The sequence below is a fragment of the Fulmarus glacialis genome, unplaced genomic scaffold (assembly GCF_000690835.1).
Source record: "Fulmarus glacialis isolate BGI_N327 unplaced genomic scaffold, ASM69083v1 scaffold23979, whole genome shotgun sequence".
Lineage (NCBI taxonomy): Eukaryota > Metazoa > Chordata > Aves > Procellariiformes > Procellariidae > Fulmarus > Fulmarus glacialis.
In genome coordinates this window covers 86,685-105,453 of record NW_009231923.1, presented here as the reverse complement: position 1 = coordinate 105,453, position 18,769 = coordinate 86,685, and the positions used below count along the sequence as shown (strand labels likewise).

At 34.7% G+C, this 18,769-nt stretch overlaps 1 protein-coding gene across 1 annotated transcript; it reads right to left on the bottom strand.

The window, feature by feature from the left end:
- Positions 1-17,134: 17,134 nt before the first annotated feature.
- On the bottom strand, positions 17,135-18,410 carry FGF7 (fibroblast growth factor 7; the record flags this gene model as incomplete). The annotated part of the gene is made up of 2 exons (XM_009584736.1): positions 18,235-18,410; positions 17,135-17,329 (listed from the first exon to the last, which is right to left on the bottom strand). Coding segments are annotated over exons 1-2 (235 nt in total), but the record flags the coding sequence as incomplete, so codon positions are not given.
- Between the last annotated feature and the right edge of the window lie 359 nt (positions 18,411-18,769).

Below are 18,769 nucleotides of genomic sequence, written 5' to 3'. Positions count from 1 at the left end.
ATGAAGGATGTTTCTAGTATTCAAATATTTTGTGATAATTTCACTGTAATAAATGATCTTTTCAAGCCTTTGCAGACTTTTAGAATCTAGCTTCAAAATAGTAAAAGTAAATGTAAAATGCTGCTAATTAACCTTTTCACAGCAAAATGAGATACGTCCATTTAGTGGTGCAAAATTTCCCAAATTTAGAGTTTCAGTGCCTACAACTATTTTGGTTATCTGAAATTTGGAAAATTCCACATAGGACCAGAGCTTCCTGTCTCTGCAAATTCTTCCGTAATGCAAAAGCCTTTAAATATGTTAATTTGATCTTTGATATTTGTAACTATGCTATTTTGTGTTTTCATCTAGTAAAGAGCTGGTGTTTTGGTGTCTTGCCCCAGCATCATTGCTGATTAAATTTCCTTCCTCCTTTCCTACGTAGAATTAGTGATCATAGTTGACATAAAATTAGTTATGTCATTTCTATGGTAGACTTTTTGTTCTGTTTTTCTAAGGAGAACAGGAGTGCATATTCACATACCTTTTCTGTGTATAAGAAATTGAATGATTCATTATCTGAGTTAGGTTCTGAAGAACTTCAATTCCAGGCGCATTTCATGTGCTATTATGGCAGCTGTATAAGCTGGCTGCAGGCAGTTGCAAAGATGGCATATATAGAACATGGCACTGTGTGCTGGACTTATTCAGTTAAGCTGGGCAAAAATACACCTAAGACAGAACCTGTTCTTTTTTATATGAAGTGTTCTCTCACCCTCAAGGTCTAGCTGTTTTGTTCTGCATATTGCACTCTCTCCAGCCATTCCTGTGGCAGCTTTTCCGGTCCCTGAAACAGGCTTGACAGAAGCAATAGCAGAGCCATATTCTGGGGACAAACTGAATCTAAGAACTGCCTTCCTGTTCTTTCAGGATAATTTAGAATTATACATTGTTGACAAACATTACTAAAAGCTATTATTAAATGCTCATAGAATGATCATAATGACATTCTTGGTGCTGAAAACTGTATTATCAGTTTAAATATAATATAAAATGCATTTTTAATAGTGAGAATGTTCTCAGCTGTAGCTAATAACTGAGTTATTTAAAATAAGTAAAATTCATAAAGCGGACACGTAAAAAAGAAGGTGGCCGCAGTATTCCAGAACTTGAATGTATACTTAGGGGCCTCTAGCGTAGGAGCAAATAGTTTTAAATGGTTTGAAATTTTGGACAGTAAAATTTTGTTTCACACAGTTAAGAGAGCATTTCATTCATAAACACTGCAATCCCTATTGCAAGAGATAGACATCTTTTCCCACTCTAAGTAGTTCTGTAAAATGTAGGGCAAGCACTACCCAACTGAATATGTTTTAGTTCGATTTACAAATCAGGTCTGCTACTTGGTGCAGGAACAGCTGAAGCCAGACATCTAAATATATCAATTACAGCGTCTATAAGAACACAAGCAGGCAGTATGTAATTCCTTTCAAGGTACAAAATGCAAGAAGCTGTTAAGACAATCATACTAACCCCTTGCTGCACCACAGAGTGGGAATTGATAGAAACCATCTGGCTCACTCTTTCTGCCTTCAAAACACTACTGGACATATATTTATGTGATATGGTCTCTCAAATTGTTCTGGTTTGCTGCCGACAAATAATTTAGATTTAGTTGAACTTTCAAAATCTATATTAGACCATACACTGAGATATAAACTAATAGAAGGAGAAAATTAAAAACCCCTCAAAATCAAAACCAATCTAATAATTTAATCCAATTCTGATAAATAAATCAGGATTTTTGTACCTGATGTTTCTCCTGTCTTGCTCAGTATATGGATCAAAATGTGTGTCAATTATACAAGTCTTTTTTTTTTTTTCCAAATAGCTTAATAATTCCTTGTCTTGATTTTGCCTAATGTCATTAATTTACTTCTAGTTACACACTGGTTTTACCAGTCTAAAAATTTTGTCTAAGGTGAAAGCCTGACTTTAGGGAAATCAATAGAATATTTGCCATTACACACAGCACTTGGAAACCTCTCTCTTTGTTTACATGATCAGATATTTCTAAATGTGGTTGCTGTCATCCAGTTAATCCTTAGTTGTCTTCTAGCTTTACAATTCCGTATCAAAACTGAGAAAACCAGCAGCATCAGCAGCAGTGAGAAAATTGTTCTTCTGATTCAGGACCAATTGCTATTACCAGAGCAAATATACTATGGGAGCTGTAGCCAAATCTCTCTTTTATTTTATATTTATTTGTGTGATTTTTAATCTGCCTTTTTAAATTCAGCTGAATTATCCAGTTTGAAAGTCGGGGGTGGGGGTCAGTTTTTACTTCAAATGCTAGGATGTAGAGGAAATCAGGTGTTAACGATTTTGAGTTTGATGATACAAATATTCGTGCACACAGTTTTGCCCACGTGCATAATATCAGGAAGTCAGTGAGAAAACTATTGCAACTAGTGTCATGTAAATAATTTCTAGAGTCCGCAGCCTTTCTGTGCTTTGCTTTTCTCAACTGTTACATAGAAATAGTGTCCTAGCTTTTTAGTGAAAGATACTTGTACCCTAAAAGTAGAAAGGTCTCTAGGACTAAAGGCTGCACACGTTCCAGTGTGTTGTGACAGAATAGTATGATGTTATCTTCTGAAGTGAAGTTATCAGTCATAGCTAAAATGTAAAAAGTCATAAAGTAAAGATAACAGTACTGAACAGTTAACAGAGCATAGGATTAGGCAAATTGTATGAAAAGTTTCTTTAAACTTCTTTATTAACTTTAACACATTTTTATTATGTGTTATTGGTTTGTACACAACCCAGTTTCCCGTTGCTTTTGTTCTAATTTGTATATCCCCATGTGTGAATCAGTGCAGTTGTGTTTATTTCAATTAAATTATCATTGTTTATATCAGCTAAAGATATATAAAGGGGACATATAAAAGGGAAACTATGAAGTTAGAAAGCTGCCTTGGGTTGTTATCCACTGATCCTTTGCGTTATCACCAATAACCCCACCTTATAGGCTAGTTTAAAAGGAGGATTTTCATATGTATATAATGCTGCTTAACTCCACCCTTAGTTACTGAAACATTCTTAAAAACCTAGCCCTTACTGACTTAGAGGATCAAGTCTCTTAAAAAGATTCTTTAAACATTTTGACAGAAATTGGCCTAAAACAATTAAATTAAATTTAAAAACGTTAGTAAAATTGGTATGCCATAACAGTCGTCTCTCAATTAACCAGAGGAAAGTATTTAGAATGTGGTAGAAACTACTGCACTTTCATTACCAACTAAGGAAAGTTTCTTGTGGCCCTGAACTGCATAAGGAAGGATGCGAGCTCTCCTGTGCCTGTAAACTGCAGTAGTTAGTTTTCTTGGCTCTCAGAGCACACAGGTTCTACTATATCACTATATGGTGACTGTTTATAATAAAGTTATCTGTGACCAGTCTGTTAAAGGATTTAATATCTTAAATTCAGATCCATCCTGGCAGCCATATTATTATATTGGCAGAATTCCAAATTTCCATCTCTGACAATAATCGAACATCCTATTTGATAGACTACAGTGCAGTGCACTGGCATAAGCATAAAGACATACTTTTCTCTTGATCTTGAGACAAATGGAAGATTTCAGACCACTCAAGCATTTGATAACAGCTTCAGACAGGGGCCTTTGGGAATGCTTCACTTTTCAATTTCCCTGCTACAATTCGCATAATTCTTATTTTGCTTTTGTATGTATTGGTGTCATGAAGTTTTGATGAGCTCCATAGAAGTAATACATAAGCAATCTGTAGCAGAATATATGGACCCCTTTAAAATCTGGAAAACAGCTGGTCTGTGATTTGTAGATGTTTGAAAACATGCATTTCAGCTAATGGGCTTAAACAAGGACCTTGTTCAAGCAGGAAGGAGTAAAATGTTCTCTGTAAGGAAGCAGAGTAACATGGTAGAGATTTCTTCCATAAGTTCATAGAGCTAGAGGACTCAGATAAAGGCTAGTGGGGTTTTAATATGAGACTGTGGGCTGGGTAGCAGAAGCCACATGTGCAAATAAAGGGTTTGCAGCTCTTACATTTTTATTTTGTGGAGGATTTGCATTAAGCTTCTATAATTTTGTGATTGGCAGACTCAATCTTGTGATTTGCAGACCTTTTTTGATTCTGCATTGTATTCATGATCATTTCTACTCCTTATGGTACTGTTCTCGCCTAGTGTTTGTAACTTAGAAGTTAAAGAAAAGTTATGGTGTAACGTTGAACTCAGCAGAAAATTTTAGAACTGCCTTGAAGACCATGAAGTTACAGCAGCACAGAGCTTGGCTGTACCCATAGTTGTATGTTCTAAAATATATACAAAAACCTGTTCTTGGTAAAGAATTTGCTATGCTTTTTGGTCTGGCTGAAACAATTATGGCTATTCCAAGCACTTAAAGTAGTGAAAAAACCTTTTCTGTCTTTGCGTAAAATATTTATGACTTCAGCTGTATTGCAACAAGGAGCTGGAGAAAAAGTATCAAAGTTGACTGAGAAGATGATTGTTTTTTACCACACAAAACGAAACAAAGTGCTTCTGCTGTTCTTAACTTGGTCTTTTTGTGCCACCTCAATTCCTCTGTGACTATCAATGTATTCTTGATTCATATGTGAATGCAAATGTTATATGGTAGAAAAAATTTTACAAAAATAGATTTTATTTCTACTATTAAATATATATTCAGTATAAATAATGCAATCAGTTTCTACTCAGTATAGAAATGTGGATCTGTGGTTTTAATATAGCTCCAAAAAACTTAGAATAAACTTCCATTTAGGTCTTTCATACAGAAATATAAATTTGCACATATATTTGAAAAGTAATAGCTAACTATTTTTCAAGTTGAATATCCTAAATTGGGCATATTCTGGTATACTGCGCTCTTAAGCCTGTATCTTGAGTAGAATAAATAGAGATAGCAACATTACTCCTAGATAGATGTTGGTAAGATACAGATAAGTCATTCTGACTTGAAAGTCAGGAAGACATTAATGGTGGAACAGGAATTTCATTTTTTTGTATGCCCAGTCTGTATTACCAATGTTATGAAACCATATCTTAAAGTAAAAGCATGTGGATTTGCAGAAGCAATAGTTATTATTTGGCATCTTTTAAAATTAACTCCTCAAGCCATTGATAGGCATCAGTAACAAAACTCTTACTGATTTCAGTAGAGCCAGGCTTTTACAAATGGCATATATTTGTCTCTTTCCTAATATGGGTCTTTCAACTCTTGAGCAAACTTTTCCTAATGAATCACAGGGTTAGATAGCTTTTCCACTAGTCAGTAACTTAACTCATCCACAGCAGTGCAATATTTTTTACTTTCAACAGCAACCATTTAGACTATTAACAACAGTTCTCTATAGTTCATCAGTAAGTCTATATGAATAGAAGAGCCATATTTTGACTGTATGTTGAAAAAAGAGCTAATGCTGTACTTCTCAACGATTACTTTCTCATCTTGATTACATCTCTGTGTTGTTGAGAATGTATTTCAATCAAATACCATGCACACAGAGAAAGAAATATTTTTTTTTCATGTAGAAATCTATGTTAATGAAATAAGTATGGCACAGTCTGACAGGGCTCAAATTAGACTTTTTTGTACAATACCACCTGTGAGGTAAATTGCAGCACATGTGATTACAATAGATGATTATATATAATTCTTTAGGGATCCACTAACGGAAGCTAGTCAGGGATGCAGCTGCCAGATAACTGTTAAGAGGAAAAAAAAGAAAGAAACCATCCCACTGTGATGGGTCTGGAGCCGGAAAAGAGTAAACTCATGAAACAGGGGCTATAACTAGCAATTCTACTTTGCTGAGCTGAGTTCAACTGTTCAACAAGTATCCATAACTGCATTGTTGAAGTATGAACGAGAAGACAATATAATAAGTTGTGATCCAAAATCTTCAGTATTTACAGGCTGTATACAGGCAGAAATATCCTGCATTTTCCTGCATCACCTACAGTGAGGTTAGAATACGTTCTAGTTTTGGAATTCATGTAGTTAATTGCTTGGGGAAATAAGCATGATTACTTTCAAGTGCAATTTGTACAAAACTGATGTCTGGTAAATATTCTTATATATAGATAAGGATATCCCCCAAAAAATGGTGTCACAGACAGAAAGAAGTGAACAGCTAATGTGAAGAGGGAGATTTTTGTAATGACAGTCATACATTTTAATTTAGCCCTAGCAGGAAAAAAAATTGTGTATCTTATGGATACAAGATGATCACTTGCAAGTGATTAGGAGACAGTCAGGAAATATGGGTTCTATTATTTATTTTGTCTCACACAGTTGCATAACAGTGGCTGCTTGCACATTTTTTAAAATATCATCTGAAGTGATTTAGAAATGTAAGTACCGTGTATATGCTATGTGGTTTAGCCTTAAGTATTGATTTTTGAAATGTAACTTGAAATGTCCCTTGAGTACTTGTCAGCACTTTTAGAAAATTGTCTCTGGGTTGTCTACAGATCCTATCTGAAAAGGATAATGTACAGAATACCTACTTGTGTTTATGAAATATTTTGTTATATAAGAAGAAAAAGTGGGATTAGTATTTAGTCTTATTTTGGCAAAGATAGGTATTTATTAAATTCCAAATGTTAACAGTTCTAACTATTTTCTCCAATAATTTCTCACAATAATTGCTAAATAATTGATAAATATATCTTCTATCACTAGATCATTTTCTGCTTAAATGATATAGCCATCGGAACTCATCACATTCTCTTAAATAATCTGGTTGGATTGGAGCTAGGGTGTTTCACCACCTTACTAAATTAGGGGGTTTATGCCTCATATGTTATGAATCACCTGAAAAATTCTGCTTTTGGTCTAGTTTGGTCTAATGCTAGTTTTATGATTTTTGTATAGACCGGTTTTGCTTCCAGTGTTCCTTCTGGATGAAAGTGCCATTTCAGAAATTCTCATTAAATCATTCAGAATGTGTCCTAGAACAATATGATTAAAATAGATTAATTCAAATTCAAAACACTGGATTACTTAGCTAAAAAAATGAAGAGAGCATGATTTCCTTGAAAGATGTGGTAATAGTTTCCTAGAAAGATGTGGTAATCTCTTTTTTTTCTTCTTTGATTTTGTTGCATGACAGTTATTTTCAGTAATATAGACTGAATTTCCCAAGTCACACAAAGATGCAGTCAGAAATGAAGGCATATTAAGTAATTTTAGTTTGGTATTTATAATCAAGTAGCCTGAGCACCAGTTTGCTAATTTGAACATTGTGATTGAAATTGGTGTATAATAATTTAAAAGAATGGTTGTATTAATAGCTGTATTATTTTCATTGCTCAACTTCAGAGGCATTTAAAGGGACAAGTATAAGTGGCCTAGGACTCTTGCCATTTACTTTATAATTCGAGCAGATTCTCCTAAGGCTACTCTCAAAATTCATGTAACATTTGGTTTCCTTTGAACTAATAAATATTAACTACAAACTCCAATACCAATTCACCCAAATACATGGCTGTTACACTGTTAGTAAGGTAGGAAAACATGCCAGACTCTTTGTCTTTTACAGCCTCAGTAAGAAAACTTCCTTCCTGACTGCTGAAACAGATGCTCAGACAGTAAGGTAGGTTTTCCTACTTTACTAATATTTATTAGTTCAATGCTCAGCACTCTAAAACACAGTACCAGTACTGTAGGGGTGGCAGGATGTGAAAGAGAGCAAGAGGCTCAAAACACCTGTGTAGCTGGTTACACCAGTACGTGGGAGGATGGAGGGCACTTGTAGCTGGCCAGCAGCGAGAAAGGAGGGTTGCTTACAAGGAAGAGGCTCTCCATGTTTTTCCCACTGTGGTTTTCTCCATGTTTCTTATGTTGGCTCTTACCTGATGAGGTAGGTGGTAGTATTTTTTTCCTGAGTGGATGAATGGTCTTTTTAGAATCATAATTTGGACATAAGGTATAAGAAATTTTCCTTCTTTTTTCTGACCTGTATACAATGTTTTAGAGTGCTCTAAAACTTGCTTGCCCTGGAAACTATGTACCTTTTTATTTGGTTTTGGTTTTCAGTCTTTGTGGAAATATTGACCAGGATCTCCATGCTCAGTAAAAAAGGTTCAGTTAGAAGAATGGAGCTTACTTTAATTGGAAGAATGGCTTTTTGTCACCAGTTAGTTTGAAAATAGCCTCTTGAAGTTATATCCAGTTTAGTTTTTGATTAGTAACAATATTTGTAGGCAGAGTACTGTTTGAGTATTTGTCATGCTTGCAGTTCATATGTTGTCAGAGATGTGCTTAGTACATGGCAGAGATTTCTTTTTGTACTATGTTATAGCATGGTATTGGTAAGATGGTGCTAAACTAATACAAGCAACAGTGTTGGGTGGGGAATTCAATTGCGGTGAATCTCACCTTGGGCACAGGTATTTGTCCCTGTCCTTATGTAAAGGTAGTATTACAATTTTTTGCTGTAGCATTGGAAAGTGATGTGGCTGTGATGACTTCAAGGCTTCTCAGGTGCAGTTTCCCCACATAAGCAAACATAAAGGATTGCTACTGAGGAAGATCTTGTACTGGCCTTTCCCACAGTGTAAATCTGTCTCTTGTTGCAAGGTGGCCCTAACAAGCAAGTCTCGTTATTTGAATCATTATGTACTGGATTTACATAGCTAGTTCCCTAGATCCTTGTAAAATCTCACCAATAAGCACTCAAGAACTGCTTGGATTTCTTTGTATCATCTTGCACATTATGTGCAGTCTCTAAGCTGCATAGGCTATTCCAAAGGAAATAAATTAGCATGGTGGAATTGAAATTGCTTTTGCTGGTGAAAGTTGCGCTTTCCAATTGTACTAGTACTGGCTGCACTCTCTAGGATTCAGTTATCCTTTCTATTTTACTTCAGAGTACTCTGTCAGGGAGTACAACTCTTATTTTCACAAGGTCTTTGCTGCAGAAGCTACACAAGCGCTGGATGGAATCAGTCCATTCCCCACGCTGTGCTGCCTTCTTCCCTTGACTTAGCTAAATCCACATTTTCTCCCAAATCCATCTGCGTAGTGGCTAGCTAGAGAGCCTGAATATTGCCACCCTTAGAGGTCATGTAGACCACTCAAAGGGCAAATCTGTCATCATAATGCAATGTTGTGCATGTGTTATGCACGAAGCCAGAAAGCTGTTGTAGTGAGCATTTCCACACACCTGACAAACATCTAAAACTTCACATTTGCCACTACATTGCTTACAGCTGTGCATACAAACAGCCCACAGAACCAGTTCACCTGAGCAGCTCTGGGACTTCAGCACAGATTCACATGCAACCTTTTCCAAATTTGATGTTTGTGATTTCTGCCCCCCCCCCCCAATATCTTCAGCTCTAGATAATATGTATGTTCATCTATAATAATTTCTGTCTTTAACAATAATAAACTTCTCTATTTACTTTTTTTGTTCTGTAAACAGTTATTTTTGATTGAAATATCAAATCCCACTTGACATTTAAAGGTCATAATAAAAACTTACAAAATTAGCACAGATTATTAATGAAAATATGCTTCTTGTTAGCAGGTGGGGTTTTTTCGGTTTTGAAATACATTACCTTCTAGTTAGACAAATAACAAAATTCCAAGGTACCAAAATGGCTAAAGACAAGTCTGATCAGCTTCTTTTTGTAGTCTATAGCACCTCCCAGTGTCTATTAACACGTTCAAAAGACAGCAAGACAGCTTACCAAAAATGGAAGTAAGGTAAGGCATGCTATTAAAGGTTGAAGTACTAACGCTAGGAAACTCCTTCAAAAACCCCACAGGTAATGGGGTATTGAAAAAGTGTTTTGATTGCAGTGATGAAGATGAGTGGTGTTTTTTACTCCCTGTTGAAGATATTGTGGTTATAAATGCTATGAAATGGTCGTGTTTTCTGTGTTTTCGTTTATAGTTTTGCATTGATCTGTCAATGTTCTGACTGTGCTTAATTTTGAAAGATTCCATACCGAAGGAAAAATTCAGTGTTTTTAACAGAATATCTAGGTTTTTTAATAATTTCATCCTGGTTTTGAATTGACAGATTCCCACTATAATTTTAAAAGAGCAAATGCTCAGTTGGAATAAATTGACATAGCTTTGCTGATGTTAACTGGGATTTACCTGTCTGATCGTCTGATTCAGCATGTTTAGAATATTGTAGTCTTCTGTTGATAAACTGTGCAGGTACTAGATTCATGTCATAGGCAGTGTGTGAATACTGTAAAAAAAAATCCCATTACAATTTAATCCTCATTTTTTTTTCTTTGATTCAAAAGCTAAATAATAGTCAAGAGAGCGTATTGATAGCATTGGTATTTTTATTGCTTTTTTGGTATGTTTTCGTGAAGTTGTGGGCCATGTCTGTGAATATCCACTTCCAACTTTTCAGCACCAATTGTTACAAAGAATTTTTTCCATTTGTATAAATGATGTCATGTGTTATGAAAGTTTTAAAGTGTGACAATTCAGTGCTATGATTGTTAACCTCTATTATGTTATTGCCATAGGAATTTTCACTGTTAACTTTTTCTTAATAATGTTTCTAAATTACATACACCAGAAGGCTAACTTGACCTTTCCGTCAGCTCATATCCAAAATTAAAAATTAAAAATAAAGCCAAAGGTCAAAAAAGACAATTGAAATACAGTTGCCAAATATAGTCATAGACAGTCAATTATGCAATGAAAGCAGTGTGCCACCCAAGAAGAGTAACAGCCTTCATTTGCCTAAACTTATTCTGTTTTGATGAGGAAAGTGTTCCAAAATATACTACTACTTGATACATCTTGTAGTGTGGAACAATATAATTATATGCTTTAGGATGTCTTGGTCTTCCTGAGCTTTAAGGAAGATGGAGGGGAAAACCAGCTTTGTTCTGTACTCCAGGATCCTAGAAATCTAAAAAAATCACTTTCAGATACTCAAACAATACAGAAAGCTGGAAGCTGTGAAGGGAGATATCTGGATTTTGGTTTTGTTTTGCAAGACTGACTGTATAAGGAATTAAATTTTCTACCAAATTCTACTTGTGTGGAAAATTGCTTCCTCAAGATTCATCTGAGCTTTATGTTTTTCTGTCTAGCTACTGACTTCAGTTATTTTAGTTAATATTCTATTAGTCAATTAATGTTCTATAATAAAAGTATTTAATATCTATAACATTAACACGTAATTCTTTTGTAGGTTTGGAATTTTTTTCACTAATATTTTTTAAAGCTCTTTACACAGAGGTGAATAATTCTTTTTCATAGAGGCACAGAGAGTTTGAAGAATTTTCCTGAAGTCTGTAAGCAAATTGCTTAAAGGTTTGGATTAGCCTCAAGTCTCTTGAGTCTCAGGTCAGGGCCACTTCAGCACATTTTCTTCAGGATGGAACAATAACATGCTTAATGATACAATACTGAACTTTTTGTACATTCAGAAATTGTAAATAATAGGGGGGAAAAAGCTGTGGGGGAGAAGGGGCTGCAATTTATCTTTTAAAATGTATCCTGTAACTGCTTCTGCAGTTGGCTGCTAAACTTGATTGATAGTTCCATAAAAATGTAACATTCCTCTTTTCTGATAAATCTCAATATTGAGAGATTCAGAAAAACTGCCAAGTCACAGCTGAATTACAAAGGTGTATCAAGGTCAGATGAATGTTTAAGCACAATGTATATAGATTCAGCTTAGATGTTTTTCACTGCTCATATTGATTTTTAGCTCATATCCCAGTTTTGAAGCACACATAGGCGGACATGTTGGTGTATGCTAGCTTGTGAAGCTGCTGCCTGTGCCTGAGCCCAGAGGTTTGATTCTCCCTCACAGAGCTTATGCAATCACTTTGTGTTCAGGGTGAGAAGAAAGTGAGTATAAACTGCTACTGTTCTGACTTTACGCATATTTTTCAGCTGGTAAATACCACGGGATAGACAAGGTGATAAAGATTCAGGAGGTAAATCCAGAAGTGATGAACAGTTTTAATTGTATTTTGTGGCCCCCCGTCATACTGTGTCAGTTGAGCACTGATCTGGACATTGATATGTGAGATCTGAAGAATCTTGCTGCAATGGTTCAATACTTTACTCTCTCCTTTCTTCTCCTCACTTCCCCTAAAGGGTACTCTTATCGGAAAAGTCAACAGAAGCCGTAAGACAGGCATAACTCAGCTGCTTCTGTTATCTGCATCTTTACTAAAACCCATCTCCATCAGCAGTTGATGGTGAAAAGCTGGGATTTGTGCTAAGGTATAGGCATAGAGTCTCTTCTGCTGGTTGAAACTTGAGAGGTGGTATGTGCCACCAGTGCTAGACAAAGAGCTAGAGAGGGAGCAGGAAAACTGTTATATTTAGATCTGATTAATCACTGTAGGAGAAAAAGTCATCAATTTGGCACTGTAGGGTGTTTTGAGAGGATACACATATATTGCCATTTAAATTAAATCTCTGTGTGTTATGATTGAAAAGATTACCAGAGTACTGAAGTGAAGCAAAAGCACTTTCACATTAGTGAAGGTTTGTCTTCTCCTGATGTCAACGTATTGGCTGAACCAACAACCTCTTGAAAAAGTCAAGAATGCAGTTGTGAAGACTTTCTGTTTGGTTGGAACACACATAACCCTTAACTGAATCTGGTACATCAATACCTGCCTTGAAATATCTCATTTTCAGATACTGAATCTTCTTGCTCCTCTACGTAATATCTATTTAAGCAACAGAATTAAAAAAAAAAACAGCATACATAGTCCAACATTTGTTTTACCCTAAGAAGCATATATAAAATGCTGTTGGAAATAATTTTGATTTCTGAGCAAGTTTGAGTATTTAACCACTAAGATGTGTATAAAGTGTATTTTGTCATCATTTAGGGTTTAGGTTTGAACAAAAGTGAGTTCATTTAATATTGCTGAAAACTATGATTTGTTGGATTTTGTTCAAAATAGAAGTAGTTTTCCAAGATAAAAATTTTAATCAAGATTTCAGCCATTTTGTGCCAAGATCCCACTAGACTATCTTTTCTTTTTTTTTTTTACCTTTTTTGGTTCCTTTATCCACTGAAAAGAAGAGGAAATAGGCACTTTCTGGGTTTAGAGCACACATGGAATATGATAGGATCAGACATCTTAGGATTCAGGTTCCGGGAAGGCTTTTCTAGTAACTAAGAGACCCTTTGAAGTCTTTAAAATGAGATTCCAAAGGCAACAGAGCGTGGAAAGTCCTAAAGCATCATCCAGTCATAGTTGTAAATCCTCTTGGATAGAGTCAAAATAAACTCTGATTTTTGCTGCCTTTTTTTCTGAACAAAATCAAATAAAATCTGGCAAAATTCATAAACACAAACTAAAATGAAAGGAGGAGTAAGCAGTAATAAGGAGAGATTTATTTTCTATGAAAGATGAAGAGTTAACGAATTGCCATATTTTCTCCAAGATTTGTTCAGTCGCTCTCACTTTTTACAATCATGAATTCAAAAAGTCTGCTTTGTGTGCCTATTTAGATTATTTTACATGAACAAGATAAAAAAGTTATTTCTTAATAAAAAGCATATAGTTTAGGCTTGGACAAGGTATAATAAGTGATTGTCAAAGAGAAAAATTTTTCTGAATAATGACGGATTTTTCTGGGTGACCTCATCTCTTGGCTGCTTCCTAATTCTTGCTTTAGTTTTTCAGTATGTGACTCTCAGTTCTCACTCTGCCTTTTAGTTTTCAGAATGAAAGCAAAGCTGTCAGGTGCAAACTGATTTCCTCTGTTTAGTGAAGATCACTGTACTCTGATTTGCTTAGTTTACTCTTGAGTTATCACCTTTGTGTCCACCAGAAGGCTCTACTGCTTTCTGAAGCGTGCTCAGAATAATATTCTTCAGGTACCTAAGAAGGTCATCACTATTGTAAACAGGATTCAATAATTTGCTCTCACTGAAACAGTGCACGTGTATTTCTTGGACTAAGCAGTTAACTTCTAATGTGTTTTGAAACAAGTGAGTGATAAATACAGATTAATTACAATTGGTGAGTGAAGATTTGGTTCAGTATTTAATTTTGTCATGGAATTTCAATCCACATACATTTAATACAGTGGCTTTTGAATTAAAATCTTAGGATATTTTTTGCTGTTATTTTCATAGGATGTATATATATATTTTATTCTGTAACTTACTAGAGAAGTTTGAAATACAAAGACCCTAATTCTTCACTGTCTTGGCATTCTTAGATTTATAGTCTCGACTGATGAGAGAAGCTCTGTGAATTTTGGCTCTTGCCAAAGTTATGATGAAGTTATTCTACAGACATTTCTCAATGTGAAGATTGCTCTTCACATTATTCATGCTTCACAATTCATGGGCAGAAAACAAGTAGTTGATTCTGTCTGCAAAACTGACAATGCAGCTTCCTTTATGAAGCTAAGTTATGATAGTTAAAAATATGAATTTTTTCTTGTTTTCATGTTAGTAGCACGCGTTAGTGATTCAAAAGGGGAAAGGATTCCTTTTATTTATTATGTAAGTGGAAAATTAGGATCAAATAAGATACTTCTCGGAGCAACACTTTTCATACCCATTGATTTAATTTGGCTGCAACTGTTCTCGGATTCCATCCTGAGAAACAGGTCTGATTTACCTTTTACTAACTTTCAGAACTGGAAATCATAGAACAAGAATATTTGAACACTCAGATTAATACATCTTTGAAATGGGTATGATTTTAAAATGATGCTTTTCAGAGACCCTGGATAAAAATAGCCTGTTTAGTCTTCTAATGTTAAAAATTTTGCTTAGGGAAGGTGTATTAGTCCAGGTGGGGTTTTTTGGGGGGTTTTGTTTTTTCCCCTCATATCATATTATTTTCTTCATAGGTATTTTAATATAGAGCCATAAATATATCTTCAAAAAGACTTCTTACATATTCTGTTGAATAGAGGGTATGACAAAAAAGTAGTTTTTCACAATACTAATTTTTTGAGTTTCTCAGAAAATCCAAGTTATCAGTGTTCACATTTTTCCAGTCCTCTTTGTCTATATTTCCCTATTCTATTTGTCCAACAAAAGCATTTGGATATTATTTCCTAGTATACAATAGATAAACTACAGCAAGAGACTTAAGATGGTGGGAGACTTCCCACACACTTATTAAATTTCGTGGAGACAGTTCATCATAGCGCACATCAGTTTCCAGATAAACCATTCAAGTATTGATTGTTTTTTCTCCTAATATTTGTTGCATTTACCAGAAAAAGAATTCAAATTTTTTTTCACTGCAGTATAAATGCAAGGGTTTAACGACCAAAGGTTGCCTTTCTGTAATTTGTAATCGTTAGTTACCATCACTAAATATTCATAAAGTGTTCAGAAAACTACAAGAAAATGGATTGCCTTTAGCACAAGATGACCTGATATGCTCTAATGGTTTCACTACAGAAGGTTTCAGGGTGTCATTAGTGTGCTTCAGCAGCATGGGATCCTGCAGAGAATCGAGAACCTTTACTTGAATTTGAAATAATGCTAAATTACTAATGCTAAATCACTTAAGCGTTGTGGGACTAAGAAAAGCAAATTTATATAATTATTCAGCTCTATATGCTGTCATAATCTCTTTAAAGTGTTTGTAAATAATAACAGAAAAAATTGGGTACAGTGGGTATTCGCTTATCTGCAAAAATTTAGAAGAAACTATTTCAACAGTCAGTAACAGTTTTTCCCAGTGATTTTTATGGGAGCAACGTTTCACTTTGAAACTAGCCCTATGGATCTCTATTGTAGCAATGTCCTCCTGAAACTCACTGGGAGTCTTCCTGAATATGGACCAAATAATTTATTTGGCTGCTGGCCATGTGTTGTCTTTCAGAGGAATATGGTTGTTCACTACGTAATAGTGTAGGAAGAAAGGAGACATATGGAAACAAATTTTAAAAGAAACAGTAACATTAGTCAATGAAGTTTTAACCACGAAAGTTGCCAAGCACTTAATGTAGTCATGAAGTAAAGAAATAAATTATGAAGCCTGCTAGCCAGGCGCTTAGCATGCAAAAGTGCTGTTCTCATAGGAAATAAGCAGTCAACTTCAGTTCAAAGCTGAATCACACTAATAGTTCTTGAAATTTGATTAATTGATTTCTTTTGCTGCTGCTGTTACAAAAAGCACAATAATATGTACAACCTACATTAAAACTGTATTTAATAGCATCCTTGGAAATATATTTATCCTTTCAGTTGACTATAAACACTAGACCAGCATGTCCCTGGCCTCTTTTCCTTACAATTTTGTTTTGAAATATGCAATATAATCCTATGTATTTTCCTGTTGTATCTTAATAAAGTAATGTCTTTTCAAGTAGATGTCATATTTCTCTAAATAAACAGTATATTTGTAATAACATGAACACCAAAGTGGCAAAAATAGTGACTGCAAAATTGATGCCTTCAAGTGTAAATGGAAGATATATAGGTATTTGTGTGAAAAATACAGATTAGTACAACAATTCTTTTGCCAGTTCAAAAAATGTATTTGGTACAGCTTTGCAAAATATTATATGTCCATTCTCTCTAGATGAGTCATGTTTTTGGAAGAAAGGGGAGAGAATATTTTTTCAGCATCATGATCATTGTAATAATGAACTGCAGAAACTAGAATAGATTTTGTTCCTGGCTTGGCAAACTATCTAAAAGATTTTGCAAGAGAGTTTACATAATTCTTTCCATTGAACTTTCTAGTATTGCATATGTTTTAATTGTTAACTCAAACACACCAAACTTTTAGGTAGTTTGTGGACTATATAAATGTGGTTTAATGTTTCATAAGTATTTTATGAGCAGAGTTTGTGGTTATACATTTTCATACTTACAACCTTAATTCACTTGTTAAAATAGGCTCTCTGTTTGCTAATAGTTACCAGCTGTAACTAATACATTAGCAGATCTACAATGTAGTATTTAAAATGACGCATTTCAAAATCAATAACAAATGTCGTGCTGTAGGATTAATTGCAAAACTTGTCTTATACAATGGTCAGTACACTATACAAAATTCTTTTGAAATTACTATAAATGAAGGAATAGGAAACAATGATGTATGAATTTCTAAAAACTTAGAAATAGGAAAAGCAAAAATATTACTTACTGTAGTTGTTGTTTGCTTCTCTTGTCCCTTTTACTTTGCCTCGCTTATCAATCCTCATATACCACTGAGTTCGACAGAAAAGTCTTCTCACTCTTACATCCCCCCCTTCCATATAATCATAGCTTCTGGTATGTCGCTCAGGGCTGGAACAGTTCACATTTGTAGCCATTTGCTCTGGAGTCATGTCATTGCAAGCTAAAGATATAGTGCCCATTAGAAAGATAATGTAAAAGTATGATCTGTAGAGCAAAATTGGCAGGATCCATGTCAGTATCCATTTGTGCATTATAGTGCAGTGTTCTGGGTGTTCATGAACAACATAATGAAAACTAAATCTCAAGTAGACTGTTGCTCTTAGGTCACCGACCTGCCTTCTGTCTTTACGAGTTACAGATTCATTTAAATGGGATTGTTCCCTCTTCTAGAATTCTGATCGTTATTCCTTAATAGTTAATGGCGAAATAGAAGAGCTTCTTAAATATCCCTTCAGTCAGAATATCCTTTAAAGACACAAGTTATAAAAACCTTTGTTGTCGTGACCTTCTGTACTACTTGAATTTGCTGCTTGCACTGAAAGTAAAAGATCTGTGAGAAAAGGTGCATGTATAAGTATTTATGCTCAATTGTTACAAACGTGCAAGGATACATTATGAAAAGTACTATACATAAATGTATGACATGCTAAGCTGATTTTAAAAAATATGCAAATGTATATACAATAGAGATATCTCACACAACTTTTTACATAAACAGACATTTAAACTGATTGTAAATATAGTTCTGTCTTCAGTTTTAAGTCCTTCCAAAAATCCCTTATTGATTCAGTTGAACTACTTTCTCATGCATGGTAAAATTCTGCTGATTACTTCATACCTATATATTCACTATTAGCACAATCTATCAGATAACTTTTTTTTCTAGTTCAAATTTCAAAACAGACCTCATAGTCTTAGCCCTGTATTTTTATTCCTACCCTTTTCATTTTTTTAATAGAAATAGTTTTCTTAATGCTTTTTTAGCATCTAGCATATACAAATGAAGATAAAAGTTATTAGCTATTAGAAACTGTTGAATGTTCTTGTAAAGGACAGATAACTTACTTGTTCCTGTTGATAAGAGCTGGATACCCAAGTATTCCATTTCTGTTGTCTGCTTTTTGCAACATGAGACACTCTACTGTAGCTACAAACTTTCTCAGCTCAGAAAGACTCCACCAGAATTATAATTGTTTCCATAAATCAACACGCTGGAGAGATGGTGTGTATGTGCTTATGCGTGCGCGTGCATGTGTGAGTTGAGCCTGTTGTTCAGTCCTTTTCGATAAATACCTTTGCTGACCTCACTTGGAAGCAATTAGAATTTAACCAGTCAGCTGTCAGTTGAATGCACGAACAAAAATAAAAGGAGACTTGCATTGTATCGTGTCCAATGGTCATCAGAGGGAGCTATGTACATAGTTTATACTTTAAATCTCCAAGAATCTACTTTCTAAAAACATATATTCTGTGGTGTGTGGATAGAATTGCTTTGCATGCTAGCTAGTGTTTCTGTGCTTTGATTTAGGTCAGTATTTTTCTGTCGTTAAAAAAAGTCCTCCTCCTGTCTTTTGTACTCACACGCTTATCTCGGTTTGCT